The following is an 18,250-nucleotide window of genomic DNA, read 5'->3' on the forward strand; positions in this document are numbered from 1 at the left end:
GCTGTTGTTCACCAGAAACTCAAGATCACCTAAATCGACAGAAGCTTTGATATTAAATGTGATAAACTCTTCATAAAGATCCAGGTATCATGCTTAGTGCAGTGTTGTTACATAAGTACACAGTAACTATTAGCTTTGATGATTATTGGAAGAATTAAGTATGACTGCCTCCTGAACCGTCTTCATATATAAAGAAAGCACAGTGGACTGACTGATAGCTATTAATGTAAGAATTGTAATATGAAATTAAATTGACTCAGGCTAAAAAAACTACGAAAGTTTTAAAGATTCTCCAATAAGTTTATTTTGCACACATTTTGTATTTTGTTTTACTGGTTTACACTGTAATGAAGAGGAAAATGTTTATACAGATACAATTTTGAACAATGAACTATTATCATATTACTATAAATTCAGATTTTTTAAAACTATTTCATATTGGGGTTCAGCCAATTAACAATGTTGTAATAATTTCAGGTGAACAGCAAAGGGATCCAGCCGTACCAGATTTACTTTATTTTTAACTGACCTTCAAATTGCAGCAGCTCATGAGTTTAGCTCTAAGTAGTCTTGCCATCCTACCCGACTTTGTCACGGAGTCAGACGGCTCTGACATACACACACACAAGACATGTAAACAGACACAAACAAACCTTTTATAAACAAGTCTTTTATAATGTAAATAATTGTTCCTGGTTGAAACTTTATACCCAGTTCCTGTTTTTTCTGAAATTCGGGTATTCACATTTATAGAGAACAATATTTTAAAAGCAAAGAGTTTTTCTCTTTGAAAACTCAAGCAATTCTGACAGCAATATTTTTCTTACTGACCTAAAAAGAATGAAATATGGAAGGGGAAAAAAATCACTGCAAATGATCAAAACAGAAGGGTACTAACTATATACATATTTAATAGTGGAGGCAGACATTTATAAAGTATAGATTCCGTTGAAAATATTGATGTTCAAACAGCTATGCACTCATTGCCAAAACCTTCTCAATTAAAATTAAATATGTTGATTTTTTTTGTAGGAAGATACATTAATTCTTTGAAGTCAGAATGAAAGAACTGTCATTTAATTTCTATATAAAGACTGCTTGAATATACAAAGTATCAAATATAAACAGTAGTGTAAAAAGAAAATAAATTGGCAGAAATAATTATTCAACCAGTAGCAATAATTAAGACCACCATTTGAAAGATCTTCTATAAACAAAGAATGCAAAAATATTGTTCTAACTTTTTACAGCACAGAATTGAATTCCATCCTAATTCATTACTATTACACTTCTTTCTTCTTCAGTATTAGTGGACCCACATTATCTCCTGTCAATTCATTGTGTTTATTATGTGAACCATCACAGGCAGGAAACTAGAAAGGAAAAAATTGCAGATGTTATTTTTCAAATGAGTCAGTAAGTAGAAATATTTTTGACATGCTCTTATAAAGAAAGTCCATTACTTTGGGAGAAAAAAAAACAGATAGCTTTTCTGAGCAACAGATATATTCTATAGCTAACTACCTTCCAATACTATGGCAAACCTAACATTTAAGTATTTCATTATTTGGCAGATTTTAAAAGCTTTGGAAGATTCCATACAAGTCAATATGATAGTCTTAAAGGGATATCAAAATAAGCTCCTATTTTTTATACAGCTCTAACTCTGAGCTCACCTTTTCAATTATTTTAAATTTTTAAAGGATGTAATTTAAATTCAAATTAAGTTCTTTCATGTTTTCTCACTATAAAACTTATGCACACTATAATACTTTAAAAAACATTATAAAATATATTTTTAAAAACTTACTCATAAGTAATAATTAACAATTTGGTATCTTTTTTCCTCTATTTACTATGTGCACTCTTGTATTATACCATACTGTAATCATTCCTCTATTATCAGATATCTAGATTGTTTCTAAGATTTTGTTATTATAAATGATGCTATGATGAACATTATTGTTCTTAAAGTCTCAAATAGCCTATGACCAAAGTAGCAGAAGAAAACAGATCTCATCAACTACTTACAATGTATCATTCCAAACTCCTCCTCCTTGTCTATTTATTTGTTCTTAATTGAAATATAATTGATTTACAAATTGTCGAAAATACTGCTGTATAGCAAAGTGATTCAGTTATACACATATATACACTCTTTTTTTAAAAAATATTATTTTCCATTACGGTTTATCATAGGATACTGAATAGTTTTCTATGCTGTACAGTAGGACCTTGTTGTTTACCCATTCTATATATAAAATCTTTATCTGCTAACCCTCACCTCGAACTCCACCCTTCCCCACCCCCCACCCCCTTGGCAATCACCAGTCTGTTCTCTGCCTTGATTCTCTGTTTCATAAGTAGGTTCATCTGTGTCTTATTTTAGATTCCATATATGATATTATATGGTATTTTTCTGTCTGACTTAATTCACATCATATGATAATCTAGTTGCATCTACCAAATTCCTTTTTAATTTCCATATTCAAAATCATCCATAATTACAGCTGCCATTCACTAGCTCATACTACATAGAAGGCACTGTACTATACATACATCATCTCACTAAATCCTCAAACATTTCTGTGATATTATCAGATTAAAAAAAACTGACAGAGATTAAGGATTAAGTAACTTGCTCAATTAAGTTTCCGTGGTGCTCTAACTTTCCTAATGTAGGAAGTATATTGATCAGAAGAGGCAAACTTTAATTTATAACAGATTTTCAGTGCTGAATACTATGGAAAATTCTCTCATCTCACAGAACCTCAAAACCGGGGATTTAAGAAGCAAAACCATGTTAACTGCACAAAATTTTAGTGTACGTGTAAATGGACATCTTACCGTCTTAGAACGCCAACACCTACAATAAGCTGCTTTAGTAAGGCACAAATCTTCGATGTTTATTTCATTCACCACTTTGGGATTTTCCTTTTGTATTTTAAGATTAATCAAGCTATCCTTCTGTTGCTTTTTCTTCGGGAGGAATGGACGAACTGCAAGGTAGCCAAGTAGTGCGAGTACGCCAAGGAAAGGCAACAACCGAAGCCATTCTGAAACTAAAATTACAGATTTGTTAAGAGTCTGAAAAAGGACTCAAATAGGGATGGACTGGGAGTTTGGGGCTGACATGTACAGACTGCTATGCTGTGACCAACAAAGAGCTACTGTAGTCTAGTTAAAAATGAAACATAAATATTTTAAAATTAAATAATACATGTAAATTACCTAGGTCAATACCTGTTGCATATAAGTACCAAATAACTGCTTATTCCAATTGCTAATGATAAATTAATAAACTTTCATTGATTCCCCCCCAAAAAAGGACCTATTGTAAATAAATTTTTTTTCCAGTTTTTAAAAAAATTTTTTTTATTTTTTATTTTTTTTGTGAATTTTTAAAAAATTTTTATTTAACTTTACAATATTGTATTGGTTTTGCCATATATCAAAATGAATCTGTCACAGGTATATATGTGTTCCCCATCCTGAACCCTCCTCCCTCCTCCCTCCCCATACCATCCTTCTGGGTCGTCCCAGCGCACCAGCCCCAAGCATCCAGTATCGTGCATTGAACCTGGACTGGCAACTCGTTTCATATATGATATTATACATATTTCAATGCCATTCTCCCAAATCATCCCACCCTCTCCCTCTCCCACAGAGTCCAAAAGACTGTTCTATACATCAGTGTCTCTTCTGCTGTCTCGTATACAGGGTTATTGTTACCATCTTTCTAAATTCCATATATATGCGTTAGTATACTGTATTGGTGTTTTTCTTTCTGGCTTACTTCACTCTGTATAATAGGCTCCAGTTTCATCCACCTCATTAGAACTAAAAAAAAATTTTTAAAGAACTTAAATAGCATGTCTCACCCTTCAGCTAATTCTTTACTTCTCACTCTAATTTCTTACCTTATTTGTAAAACTGTGAATAAATATCAAGGAACCAGTACCTAGGACCACTTCATTTTATTTGTGGACTGCCTTGAGACTTTTGAAACTGGAAAACAAAGTTTTCAGAAATAAACCCTCTATCCAATACCCTATCTCATTATCCTAAGTATATTTGTGTTTAGTTTTATTTCAGGAATTACAATCACCATAATTATAAATAAAACTCAATTTTATATGTTTAGAAAACATTTCCACCATGTCTAAAATCACACAACAGAATTTCCTGTAAACTATTTACCACTGATTTATAATTTCAGACAGAATATGTCTTCAGTGCTTTAATTTACATTTTTTTGTAAGGCATAGTGTGATTCCTATAGAAAAACCTAAATGTTGTGTTGTGTAAAAGCTATTTTAAAGAGCTAGGTGAAATTTTCACATACTAAATAATCTCATTATTAGATACATCTTACTTCATAAGTATTCATTAAAGCCTCTTGTACTCAGCACTGTTTTGGGGGATAGGAAATATAAGTGACATAAATGAAATGTTCTCTATGTCTGCAGAGAGAAACACACCAAGGAGGCAAAATATTTATATTTCAGCATGCATTTATCAAATGTTGGCTAGTACACTGCCTCTGCTGGGTTCCATAGGGAATCCCTTCTGACCTTAAGAGTTATCACTTGTCATCATTCACTGAGTGCTAACCTGACACCTTGCTAATAAGCACTGTAGCTTAATGGAGAAAAAGAAAAATTGAAGGTCATATGCTAAGGCATGCTAATAACTGTTAATAATAAATGAACAGATCATGCTAAGAGTGCAACTATAATACCTCAGTTAACATTGTGTTAACTGAATTTAGTAGGCACCATTATTATTCCCATTTTTCATGTGGGTAAACTGGAGCTTAACCCAGGAGAGTAAGTACAAAGCCTATTCTCAGTCACTATGAATGAAATTCAACAGAGCCAAAATTTTATCTGTTCTTCTCTCAGTAAAACTACTCTCCAGAGATAACTGTTCTTACTATTCAACTATTAAAAGGCTGGCTTAATACTAACTCTTCCAAAACAAAGCTATTTTTGATATAACACCATGCCAAAGGTTTGTTATGAGCTCTAGATGAAACAACCTATTTACATATGTGCAGCACCTATAAGAGTGCCTGGCACAGAGAAGGTAAAAGTGAATGGTAGTTTTTATTAAGATTATGAAAAAACATTTTGCCGACTCAACCTGACAATACTACATGGCAGAAATCTTTGGGGATATAATCTTTCAGTCACCAGAATGAAATTCTGTAAGGGTAAGATCTTGCCAGTCAGGCTGATCTGTTCTAGTCTCTTAACAAAAGTGCAGACACTCCACAGAAACACTCTGAGTGAATTAACATTCTGAAAATGACAAAGAACTGCTTCCTGGGGTGAAGGGTCTATTTATAGATCTTTGCTATCCAAGACCGTAACCACTAGCCACACTGTTTTGTTTGCACCCAGGATTTTGTTATAATCAGATATGGTAAGACAACAGATATGGAGACAACTGCCTTGAAAGAAAAGTTTACTTACAATTCACAAGAGGAGGGAGCACAACAGGCCACCCATGACCATATAGGTAAGTATGAGGCTTGGTCAGGAGCAAGGTGAGAGAAAAGGGCACAAGCCTTTATTGTGGTTTACAGAAAAGGCAAGGTAAAGCACAGTGAACAGTTTAGTATTGGCCTGAATAATTTCAGTGGGCTTTGGGCTAGAGAGGTAGTCCCTAACTGTCTCATATCTGGCCTTGGGTGATTTAGGGCAGGGTGAATACTGCTTGGTAAGTGAGAGTTAGATAAAGGTGTTTGGAGTGTAGGCTTTGGATTGGTTGGTTTGCATATCAAAAATATGCTCACAAGCAAGTAGTTTACTATTTTTTGGCATCAGCTAGTCCGGGGAGTGGGCAAACCTCCCTGGCCAGCAAGGTCCCCAAGATGTCCAATTATCATAAAAAATAGAACATAAAAAACATGATTAATACATGTGGCTATTTAAATAAAATTAAGTAGAATTCATAATTTAGTTTCTGAGACACACTAGTCACATTTTAATAGCGCCAGAGCTATTATGTGTGGCTATGCTATGCTATGCTAAGTCACTTCAGTCGTGTCCGACTCTGTGCAACCCCATAGACGGCAGCCTTCCAGGCTCCCCCATCCCTGGGATTTTCCAGGCAAGAGAACTGGAGTGGGGTGCCATTGCCTTCTCCATATGTGTGGCTAGTGGCTACTATGTTTGATAGCACGGAAAACATTTCCATCATCACCAAAAGGCTTTTGGATGGTGCTGCTGTAGACCAAGTTTCCACAAAGTACCATGTCTATGACATGGGAAGGCTACTTTGACAGTGTCAACACCCACAAATATCCCATCCCTCTTGTACTTAGAGCCAGCCAAAGCTACTGATTACCTAGTGGCAGGTTTCTTGTGTCCTTTGCATGAGGGATTCCTTCTGTCTGCCGTGCCTTTCTACTTGTGGTCTACCTGACTCATTTATGTGGACCCTTTAAAACTAGGGTCAAATACTGCTTCCTCCAGAAAATTAAAGTGAAGTTGCTCAGTCCTGTCTGACTCTTCGGGACCCCATGGACTGTAGCCTATGAGGCTCCTCCATCCATGGGATTTTCCAGGCAATAGTACTGGAGTGGATTGCTATTTGCTTTTCCAGGGGATCTTCCCAACCCAGGGATGGAACCCAGGTCTCCTGCATTGTAGACAGACGCTTTACCATCTGAGCCACCAGGGAAATCTTTCTCAATTTCACAAAGCAAATCAATCGCTCCTTCCTCTGCTTTCAAGCCCCTTTTCTTCATTTTCTTTTATCATACAAAGTTTACAAAGTTGATTCCTCCATAATCCTACAGGAAAAGGAGCTCCACTTCCTGGCACCAAGTAGAACCTCATAAATGTTTTATGAGTGACTTAACGAATGAATGAATTTAAGTGACTTAATGAACGAATAAATGACATCTAGAGTGTAAATGTCAGTCCCTTTCTCACTCACATTGTACTGTAATTATTTATTTACACTTATCTTACAGATCAGGCAATAAATGTCTTAGACTGTTATTGGCCCCAACATCCAGTACAATATTTTGAACCAGTACTTATTCAATAAATGTTTTTGAATGTAGTATAACATTAAGTATTATTATGTATACTACGAAATTTAAAAGTCTCAAGAGGTTGAGTAAATCAAAGTCAAAAAGTTAAGAGAATGAACATGTAAAGATGATAACCTCAACTTAGATTCTTAAGTTTAACATTCCCTATCTTAACCTACAAATCTCAGGGAATAAATAGAATGCTGTTTTAAAATTTACTTCAGAAAATTTTCTTCTTTCAACACTTAATTCCTCGGTAAAACATCATAGGAATACAGTGATGAAAGGTACTATTATTTCCTACAACAAAATAATTTATACAACAGTCTTATGTGGGAAAATTTACTTTTAAAGATGACAAACTTCAATTTAAGTACAGGAAAAATTATACAGGAAAATAATACAGCCTATAAAGCTCAATTAAATCATTTAAATTATATGTTAGAGCTGATTTTTGGTAAATATGAAATACAGAATAAACAAGAAATTTTTTTAAAAAATTTAAGATTGGCTATTTCTTATGAACCTGTTTAATATATATTGAGCTACGGCAGATATATTAGGTCTGTAAAGGGAAATCTACTACCCACTAATTGTTAGGTTTAATGTGTATTTTGTACAGTACATTCTAAAAATGTTTAAGGATTACCAGAAATAGCATTTAATTTATAAAATCTGAAAATTTTTAAAAAGTATAAAAAATAAAATAACTTGTAATCCCACCAGTCAAGAATTGGTAACACTGTTCATTTCTATTTTGCTCTGTTTTTTCTTACTTTTCAAAAGGTTGCATATAATGATCCCATAAAAATAACACTGGTAACTTGATTGCTGATAATTTCATAAATATTTTCTAATGTTTTCTAATGTATCAACATGGGTAAAACATAGAAATGACTTCACTTCTGAACTATAGAAAGATGAAAATAAAATATTTTTAATGGATGGCTTTACTATTACCACGTAAAGACTACTTAGGACCAAAGGGCCAATAAAATGAAATTAATAATCAATTTTTCCACTCACTGCTATAAACAGAACAGTGTCCCAGTATCTAGAACATTGCCTGTCCCACAGTAAGTGCTCAACAAATACTTGATGACACGAGGAATTCTAAATTGCAGAGTGGTTACATGGAAGAAAATGTTTTAAATGACATCAAAATTGTTCTTCATAAAAGCTTTTTAATTACACTGACTTTTAAATTTAGTTGGTCTACCTCGGAAGAGGGGAAAAAACTTTTTTTTTCTTTAAAAAGGGGAAAAAACTTTTACAACTTACAGTATGTAAATATTTTCCCAAAGTCTCAAAAATAAGTTTTCTGAAATAAAATTCTTTAATCTTTTAAAAATAAACTTTATTATTTACATGTTAATAAATGCAACTCTTTAGCTTGAACTTAATCATTTATTACACTTTCCTGTTAAGAAAATTCATCTTTTGTTCCATTTCTTAAAAAAAAAAAAAAGGTAAATTTACATACAATAAAACAAACAGATCTCAGGTGTTCAGCTCTGAGCTGTGACAACTAAAGACACTGTTTAGCCTCCACTGAGGGGCTTCCAAAGTGGCGCTAGTGGTAAAGAACCCTCCTGCCAATGCAGGAGACATAAGCATTTGATCCCAACTAGTTGCTTCAGTCATGTCCAACTCTTTGGGACCTTATGGACTGTAGCTTGCCAGGCTCCTCTGTTCATGGGATTCTCCAAGCAAGAATACTGGAGTGGGTCTAGGCTTCTGGGGTAGCTCAGCTGGAAACCCCAGTTCAATTTCTGGGTTGGGAAGTTCCCCTGGAGAAGGAGTGAGTAGGCTACCCACTCTACTCAAGTTTTCTTGGGCTTCCCTTGTGGCTCAGACAGTAAAGAATTCACCCACCATGCGGGAGACCTGGGTTTGATCCCTGGGTTGGGAAGATCCCCTGGAAGAGGAAATGGCAACCCACTCCAGTATTCTTGCCTGGAGAATCCCCATGGACAGAGGAGCCTGGCAGGCTACAGTCCATGGGGTCACAAAGGGTCAGACACAACTGAGCAACTAAGCACAGCACACAGCCACCTTCAGTCTATTTCCTCGACACTGATTCCTACAGACAAAGGCTTTCTATAAAATTTTTGAGATTCATGCAGTAGATCAGTAAATCATTCTTTTTTATTACTAATCAGTACTCCATTCCATGAATACACCATAATTTGTGTATCCACTCTCCTGATGGTGGGTACCTGGGCTGCTTCCAACTTGGGATTATTATGAATAAGGCTGCTATGAACATGCTTGTATAAGTCTTTCTGTGGATATATGTTTTCAATTCTGTTCCACTTCTTTAATTCTTTGCTCAAAACTGGTACTTTCTAGAGTTAATCCTCTTGAAAGTGTCAGCTCTGACATATTTGTGTTACTCTGGGAAAAATATTACAGTCCAAGGATTCATAGCTGTAAGAGTAAAACCATTACATTTCAAAGAAACTAGCTTTTTAAGTGGGGAAGAACTACTATATTCAGTTTCACAACTAGCTTTTCAATCTAGAAGTAAACTTTTTTGACTTTTGAATGGGAAGCTTTTTGTTATTCTATTTTAAAAGGTTGTATGACAGGGAAAGCTTTTTTAAAGGTTAATATATTTGAATACAATATACTTTCAAAGGGGGAATTATACTAATTTACCTTAAAAGCCTCACTGTTAACAATGTAACCCAAACAAAGACAGGTTTTTGACAAAGTTGTCTTGACAGGTAAGGGCTGTCTATAAATACTGTACAGTAATGAAGGATCTCCAAGTGTTTACTAAGAATGCAGAGTCATCATGAGAGAGTCAATTGCTTTAAAACACCACTGGATCCAAATAGGGAAGGAAAAACAGGCAACAATAATGTGAACTGTAACTTTTTTTTTGCTCTAATTATCATAGAGAAGAAATGAAAATATTTTTGATCTGGTAGACATTTTAAACAATTTATTTTGAAAAGTTATCTTCCAGGTTTTTATTTCAACCAAAAAAAGGTCTAAGATGGATTCTAAAAGTAGTTCATTCAAGACATCCAAATGTCATTAGCTAATACAATCTAATCAAGAGACGCAGCTCAGAGAGGAAATTGGTCTTTGAAGTTTTTCTTCCATAGTGCTCCACAATAGATTCTGCAACTGTCATATTATCATTGTCCAGTGCAAAGCAGACTGTCTCATTTTTTGTAATTATTACAAACATCATTTCCTAAACAAATGGACATTACAATGAGAACTAAAATGTAGACACACTGTAATGCAACAGGTTAAATACGCACTATAAAGATATTTATCAGAATTGTCATTATTTCTGAGAATCATTCTTCACATTAAGTATTTAAGAGCGTCAAAGAAGAAACTACTATATATTATTTATTCAAGAGGGAAAAGGTTTAGGTTGAGTTTCCTTAATGCCTTAATAGGAATTAAATATTCGTTGACAGAATTTCTTGAGAGGGAAAAAAAAAGTTTGAAAGTCTTCTAGTCATTAAGTCAAATATCATACCTTCCAGTCTCCTTCATCTACACTCTATTTATGGAAAACTTTAATATAAAACCAGCCACATTCAGAATCAACACACATAATTAAGGTTAAACTGGGTTCACCCTGGTGGCTCAGGGTAAAGAATCCACCTGCAGTGCAGGAGCTGCAGGAGACCTGGGTTTGATCCCTGGGTTGGAAAGATCCCCTGGAGAAGGAAATGGCAACCCACTCTTGCCTGGAGAATCCCACGGACAGAGAAGCCTGGCAGGCTACAGTCCATAGGGTGGCAAAGAGTTGACTTAGCATGCACAGGTTGGCATGGGAGTAAGGGGATTTTTTTTCTTTCTTGACTGCTAAAAACTCATCAGTTAATTTACACAAATTATTAAGAAAGTAAGTTGGCAACTGGGAACAAATGTCACAAAATGATTGTATCTTTTTGATGTATTATTACCATTTAATGAATACATTTAAAGGTGTAATTTAAAGAGGGAAAAAATAATTGGTATAGGGCTACTTACCCACTGAACATTAAGAATAAAATATATATATTAAAAACATTCAAAACTTCCAGCTGCAGGGAAATGGTTAGGCCTGCTGCTGCTGCTAAGTCGCTTCAGTCGTGTCCAACTCTGCGCGACCCCAGAGACGGCAACCCACCAGGCTCCCCTGTCCCTGGGATTCTCCAGGCAAGAACACTGGAGTGGGTTGCCATTTCCTTCTCCAATGCATGAAAGTGAAAAGTGAAAGTGAAGTCGCTCAGTCGTGTCGGACTCTTAGCGACCCCATGGACTGCAGCCTACCAGGCTCCTCGGTCCATGGGATTTTCCAGGCAAGAGTACTGGAGTGGGGTGCCATTGCCTTCTCCGATGGTTAGGCCTACTGTGATGTTAAAAAAAGGGGAGAAAAAGTCAAAATTTTACATAATTGCTGTAATCCATCAGAATAAAATAGTAAAATCAAAAGAGGACTAAGATGTTTACAAACTCTTGATCTGCAAGCATTTTCATCTTATGTTACTTTTATGTTTCTCCTTATGTATAGATTTTTTTTAGTGTTTATTACTTAGTTACCTGGTGGTTCAGACAGTAAAGCGTCTGCCCTCAATGCGGGAGACCTGGGTTCAATCCCTGGGTCGGGAAGATCCCTTGGAGAAGGAAATGGCACCCCACTCCAGTACTCTTGCCTGGAAAATCCCATGGACGGAGGAGCCTGGTAGGCTGCAGTCCATGGGGTTGCAAAGAGTCGGACACAACAGAGCGACTTCACTTTCACTTTCACTCAGTTACCACTCTTTCTATTCAATTACATGCTTTCTGTCAAACCTTTTAACACCTAAAAATGTTAAATTTTCACAATCCATTTGTCAACAAACCAAATGTCTGTGATTATTATTTAAAGAATCTCTAGATTTAGACTAGATTTAGACCTAGTTTACCACATCTTACCTATCCACCACCAGACACCGCCTTTTGTTTTTTTTAAATCTCTGAGAGGGGATAGCTCTCACAGCACCCTATTAAGGTAAAGTATTCTCTAATTAAAAAAAAAAAAAAAAAATTCCTTTAACATGCAACTAAAACCCATGTTCAAATAACAATCACTAACTTGGCCCTAGTTGTCTTCTGGTCTACACAAAATACATCTTAGTTTTCTTCTACCTGTCAGCCTTCCAAATACTGCGTTTTAAGTCAGCTACCATAGATGTCTAAACTGTTCCAGAAGCAGCCCTATTTACCTCAAAATTATCTTAATTCATGCTTACATTCCCTGGTAATCAGTCAGAACATATGAGTTCAATGTTTGCTTTATCAATAACCGGCTTCCCCTTCCTCCTCCCCCACCATCATCCTAATCAGTCCCTGAGTCTGGTTTACCCATATGTCACTTGCATTGTAAAACTCAGAACCCAACAATATCTTCCAAGTTTTGGCAGCATTCGGGAAATGTTCATCTTTTAGATATGAAATCCCGCGCTGTGGGTTGTATTTTGTAAAGGAGGGAACTTAAGTGCAAATGTTACATGTCATCAGTAAATTTCACTTTCTAATTTTTGGTCTGTCATGCCAGCAAAAGTATCTTTCCTCCAACTCAAGTAAACTAAATTGCTTCCAGGCCCATAGTTACGATGATGACCTCAAATGACCCCATGACAGGTTGACACTCCCCCATGGAACTGGAATTGTCTAATTTTGTTAGTAAATAAAGCCACCAAATACATGTGTATGTGTGTTTCTCTCTCACACAGACACACCCACACTATGTGGGTCAAACTCAGCCAAGAGCTGGGACGGCCTGATACACAGAGCCTTTGAGCCTTGGATAACGACTTTTCCTACTTTAAAATAAACCAGCAACCTTGCAGGGAGCGACGGAGATGAAAAAAATGGGCCTGTTCCCAACTCAGCACCTTCTCTGCAAAAACCTGGTCTCTCAACACGGAAGGACACTGCAGACAGACACGAAGATAAGCTCAGGGGGCCGCCAAGTCCCAGGATGTGGCCTCACACGCACTCTGAGGATGCAGTGCCGACGCGTGCCCACCTACTCCGCGACTGCAGTGAGAGTGGCAGTGGGGGTGCTGTGCTCAGTCCTGTCCGACTCCTTGCGAAACCACGGATTGTAGCTCACCAGTCTCCTCTGTCCACGGGATTATCCAGGCGAGAATACTGGAGTGGGATCCCAGGTCACGCGCCACCCGCCAGGCTCCGCCCCGCCCCTCGGCCGAAGGACTTTCAGATGCCCGCCCCCACCCTCCGCGTGGAGAAGCCTGCAAGGATGGGGACTGGCTGAAGGCCAGGATTACCTGTGAGTCGGGCGAACCCTGTAATACTCTCGGGCACTGGAAGCCGCTTCAGATACGCGGGGAGCTGCACCTTTACGATGCGGGCCACGCTCTCCAGCACCATCCTGGCCAGCGGCGTCCGCTCCTCGCCCGACTCCCGCGGCTCTCCGGCGGAGCTGCTGCGCCTGCGCCCAGAGCGGAAGCGGCCTACCGGCGCTCTCTGCCGGGGCCAGGCCGGGGCGGGGCTGGGCGCCTGCACTGAGAGGTGAGCTGCCGGGCGCCGATTGGCAGCGGGCGGGTGACGTGCGCGCCCCGCGGAGGCCGAAGGGGCGCGGGCGGCGGTCGGGCAGCGAGGCCCGCTTCTGAGTCTTGAGGGGAAGAGGGCCTTCACGGTGGGCCTTTCACGTCCGGAGGTCCAAGAAAGGATACTGTGTCCAAGGAAGTAAAGCACGTGAGAGCACTGTGTAACCGGAAGGTGCCTTTCAAAAGTGAGTTTCTCCTGGCGTCGCTTTTTACCTCGGGCCCTCTTGTCCCAGCCACGACCCCAGAATTGAAAATTCTCCTTAGAGCAGCCTTTCCCTCGAACCCCCGCAGTGCCTAATTTCGCTGTCTCCCCTCTACAAATCTTTTTTTTTTTTTTTTAAAGAAAGAAGATACCTAAACTAGGCACTGCTCACAGCCTTGCTCTTTGGCTATTTAGTGCCATCTTGCTCCGAGGCCTTGACTCAGACCAGACCCGTTAGAGTCCTTACTTAGATATCTGTTTTCAGTAGATAATTCTTCTTTCCTACTGTAGATCAATTTTTTTTTTTCGGTTAACTAAAACTGGGAACGTGGTAAAAGAATATGAAGATTTAGGGTTTCCTTTATTTCATGTTGTAGGGCTTCTGCTACAAACTAAAGTATCCTTGGAGAGCTTTAATTTTTATTTAGGTTTATTAACACCGAAAAAACAGAGAAAGGAGATAGCTTCAGTCCCTTGAAGCACCTTCCTTGACATGACTGTTTCATGTTTTTAAAGTAAAGTATCCGAAGTAATGCACTTGCTGATTGCATGCTGTGTATTTGTATCTTAATAACCCAGCCTCATTTCCTTTCTGAACCCTGCTTGACCAATAACATAGAACAATGAACTGCAGAAGGGCCAGTATTTCACCTTGTATGATTTAAAATGTAACAACCAATTGTTAACATGTAAGTTTAAAAAATTTTTTCTCTTGGTATTTCATCTTAAAGTGAAAAGGAATTTTTTTTAAGCAACTTTTCATTCTCTGGACTGTTTAAATTTAATATTTGTTATCGTCCTTCACTAAAAAAATAATCATCAGTAAGATAATTAATTGGAATCTAGATAAATCGGTTTTCTGTCATTTTACCCTGGTCAAAATTGTCAAAGTAAAATTATAATGGAAATTTCTTCCAAGATGTTTAGAACAGATTCATATTCATGAGCTAGGGTAGTATAGAAGATGATAGACTACGTGATGATTGAAAGGTTGGTGTTTACATTCAGATTACTTTCAGTTTACTCCTGGGAGCTTACTTTTGATTTAGTGAAAGAAGGACCCTGGAGCTTGTTTATCCTGAAAATGATGATCTCAACGGCCTTGTCCTTAAGACTGTTCTGTTGGGAGGTGGTTGAGGCAGGGTGGTTTGAGGGAGTGGGGCCATTAGGGGAAGAAAGCTTAGAGAGGCCACTAAATATTCGTTTCTTATTTAGAGGCTTTGTTGTCCTGACAGGAGCAAAGCAAGCTGTGTTGAGTGAGATCCCTAAGGCCTCTAAGAAGTTTTTCTTTAAAGGATTAAGAGATACATACCTCAGTTAAAAGGTATGTAATAAAATGCTCAGGTGCCAAATGACCAATTCAATGTAACCAGCAGCCAGATCCACATACACAGAATACACCAAACACACCATAGAGTCTCTCTATGTCCCTACTAATCACATCCCCTTACCACCACCACCACTGTTCTTCCTCTACATGTTCTTACATCATATAAAAGAAATTATCCTCTGTGTAGTTAAATTATCCTCTATGTAGTTCTTTTGTGACTGACTGCTTTGAGCAGTAGATAGCTGTTTTACTATTTCCAAGTATAAGAAATGCAGTGAATAGAAGTCTATATGGATGAAGCATTTTTCTTTTTTTGTCTTAAAATTTCAAGATGTGTAGACATATATTCGGAGAAGGCGATGGCACCCCACTCCAATACTCTTGCCAGAAAAATCCCATGGACGGAGGAGCCTGGTAGGCTGCAGTCCATGGGGTCTCGAAAAGTCGGACACGACTGAGTGACTTCACTTTCACTTTTCACCTTCATGCATTGGAGAAGGAAATGGCAGCCCACTCCAGTGTTGTTGCCTGGAGAATCCCAGGGACGGAGGACCCTGGTGGGCTGCCATCTGTGGGGTCGCACAGAGGTGGACACAACTGAAGCAACTTAGCAGCAGCAGCAGCAGCAGACATATATTAGCTATTTCTGATGCATTAAATAATTACATATATGTATATATATAACGTATAAGAGGAGATAGTTCCTAACCCCACCAATTAAAAAAAAAACCCTTATTGTGCATTTTAGGGAACATTTTCTTACATTCTCTTTGCTTTAAATTTTAAGTCCTGTTTGGCTTTATTTTTTAATTTGCATTTCATTTCCACCACCCCACCTTCTTGGCAGAACATAAAGTAGAGGAGCTGAAGGTAATTGTTACAAACAGGAGTGGCAGGTTTATCTGACCACCTTCTGATGTTGTTGTTAAGTTTCTAAGTCACCTCCAACTCTGTGACCCCATGGATTGCAACACACCAGGCTTTCCTGTCCTTCACTATCTCCTGGAGTTTGCTCAAACTCATCTCCATTGAGTCGGTGATGCCATCCAACCATCTCATCCTCTGTCGCCCCGTTCTCCTCCTGCTCTTAATCTTCCCCAGTATCATCTTCTGATGTAATACCCAACAAAATGTGGGGTTCTAAAAATTAATTAATTTGGCCATGTCACATGGTGTGAGGGATCCCCAACCAGAGATGAGACCCACACACCCTAAAGAAACTTGGAGGCTTAACCACTGGACCACCAGGGACATCCCCAAATCAGGTTTTATTATAAGTGTTTATTTCTTATATTTAGATCTCATCTTTTTGCCTGGAAAATCCCATGGATGGAGGAGCCTGGTAGGCTGCAGTCCATGGGATCGCTAAGAGTCAGACACGACTGAGCGACTTCATTTTTACTTTTCACTTTCATGCATTGGAGAAGGATATGGCAACCCACTCCAGTGTTCTTGCCTGGAGAATCCCAGGGACAGAGGAGCCTGGTAGGAGGCCGTCTATGGGATCGCACACAGTTGGACATGACTGAAGCGACTTAGCAGCAGCAGCATCTGTAAAAGACTTAGTTATGATCAGAAAAAGCCAGAGAAAATAGTATGTCGATAAGGTTAAAGCAGTTATTAGTATTAAGAATTTGAGTGAGCAGACTTCCCTGATGGTCCAGTGGCTGAGACTCTGTGCTTCCACTGCAGGGGGCATGGGTTCCATCTCTGGTTGGGGAACTGGGATCCCTCATGCTGTACAGCCCCAGGTTGGATAGGGGAACAGTGAGGATTGGTAATCCTTTGCTTGCTTTATGTCCTAGCTAGGCCCAAATTTCTATTTGCCTTACATGCTGTCCTGGAAACTCATCTAGTTCTGTGAATTCATATATAAGTAAGTTGATACAGCCCAAATCTCTATTTCCAGCCCAGATTCTCTAGTACTAATCCCAAATGCCTCCTGGGCATCTTTGGGCATCTTTGTCCATTTTTTCTATTGCTTTGCTCATCTTTTTCATTGATATATGTTTTCTGGATAATAATACATTGTAGGTTGTATTAGTTGCATGTCATCCTCCAGTCCATGCCTTTTCTCTGGCGTTTGTTATGGTGTCTTTCTTTACACTGAAATTTAGTTTGAATTAATCAGATTTGTCCATCTTTTCCTGTATATTTTTTGCTTTGGGTGTCTGATTTAAGAAATCCTCTCCTAAAGAAAAGAAGTCATTTCCTATCTCCGAATCACAAAGATATTCATCTTTTTGCTAAAAATTGTAAACTTTTATTCTTCGTATTTTATTCTTTTTTAACTCAAACTACTATTTTTGTGCATAAGGTAGAGATCTAATTTATTTATTTCATATATAAACAACTAATTTTTCTAGCAGCAACTATTAAATAGTGTGACTTTTCTTAAGTTTGTAATGTCATTGATTTCAAATCAGGTTTCCACACATCCATGGATTGTTTTTTCTTTACCATTGGTCAATGTGTATGACCTCTACTATATTACCACACTATCATAATTGCTGCAGCCTTATTATAAGTGTTAATACCCAGCAAGATATTAACAATGGTTAATATTCACGTATTTCCTTGGAAATGCCAGATTCTTTCCTACTGTATATGAATTTCAGAATCATTTTATTAAGTTTTATGAAAAACTTTAATTTTACTGAAAATTTCACTAGGGCCTCAGTTTCTCTTCTGTAATATGCTGATAGTAATGGTTGTTATGACTGAATTAATTTTTTTTAGTGTGTGTGCTTAATAAATGGTTATTATCACCAGTATCATCATCAATGAATGAGCATTATTCTGGCTGTGAGATCTTAAATTCAGAAATCCTAGCTTCTAACCACAACTTGCTGTATTTGTTTATACATTGTCCACTCTGTTACTCCCTCTAACCTTATTCTTTGACTTCTTCAATATATTTAGTGTTGAAACCATTTCTGTTTTTCTAGCTGTCAGTTCATTCCTGGCTTTATTTATTTTTTTTCCCATTCCGCACAAAAGTTGCTCCAAATCTTCACCGTTCTTTTATTTTATTTTTTTTTACCGTTCTTTATTAATTACTTATTAAGCCTTCTAAGTTGATGCTACCAGTCTTATTT

General features: G+C 37.7%; 1 protein-coding gene across 1 annotated transcript; it reads right to left on the reverse strand.

The window, feature by feature from the left end:
• Positions 1-279: 279 nt before the first annotated feature.
• On the reverse strand, positions 280-13,525 carry CISD2 (CDGSH iron sulfur domain 2). Its single transcript, XM_019962368.2, has 3 exons — positions 13,339-13,525; positions 2,848-3,062; positions 280-1,373 (listed from the first exon to the last, which is right to left on the reverse strand). Exons 1-3 carry the CDS (start codon positions 13,439-13,441, stop codon positions 1,284-1,286), a joined length of 408 nt encoding a protein of 135 aa, XP_019817927.1. The 5' UTR covers positions 13,442-13,525; the 3' UTR covers positions 280-1,283.
• Positions 13,526-18,250: the final 4,725 nt, after the last annotated feature.

This window comes from Bos indicus, chromosome 6 (genome assembly GCF_029378745.1).
Source record: "Bos indicus isolate NIAB-ARS_2022 breed Sahiwal x Tharparkar chromosome 6, NIAB-ARS_B.indTharparkar_mat_pri_1.0, whole genome shotgun sequence".
NCBI lineage: Eukaryota > Metazoa > Chordata > Mammalia > Artiodactyla > Bovidae > Bos > Bos indicus.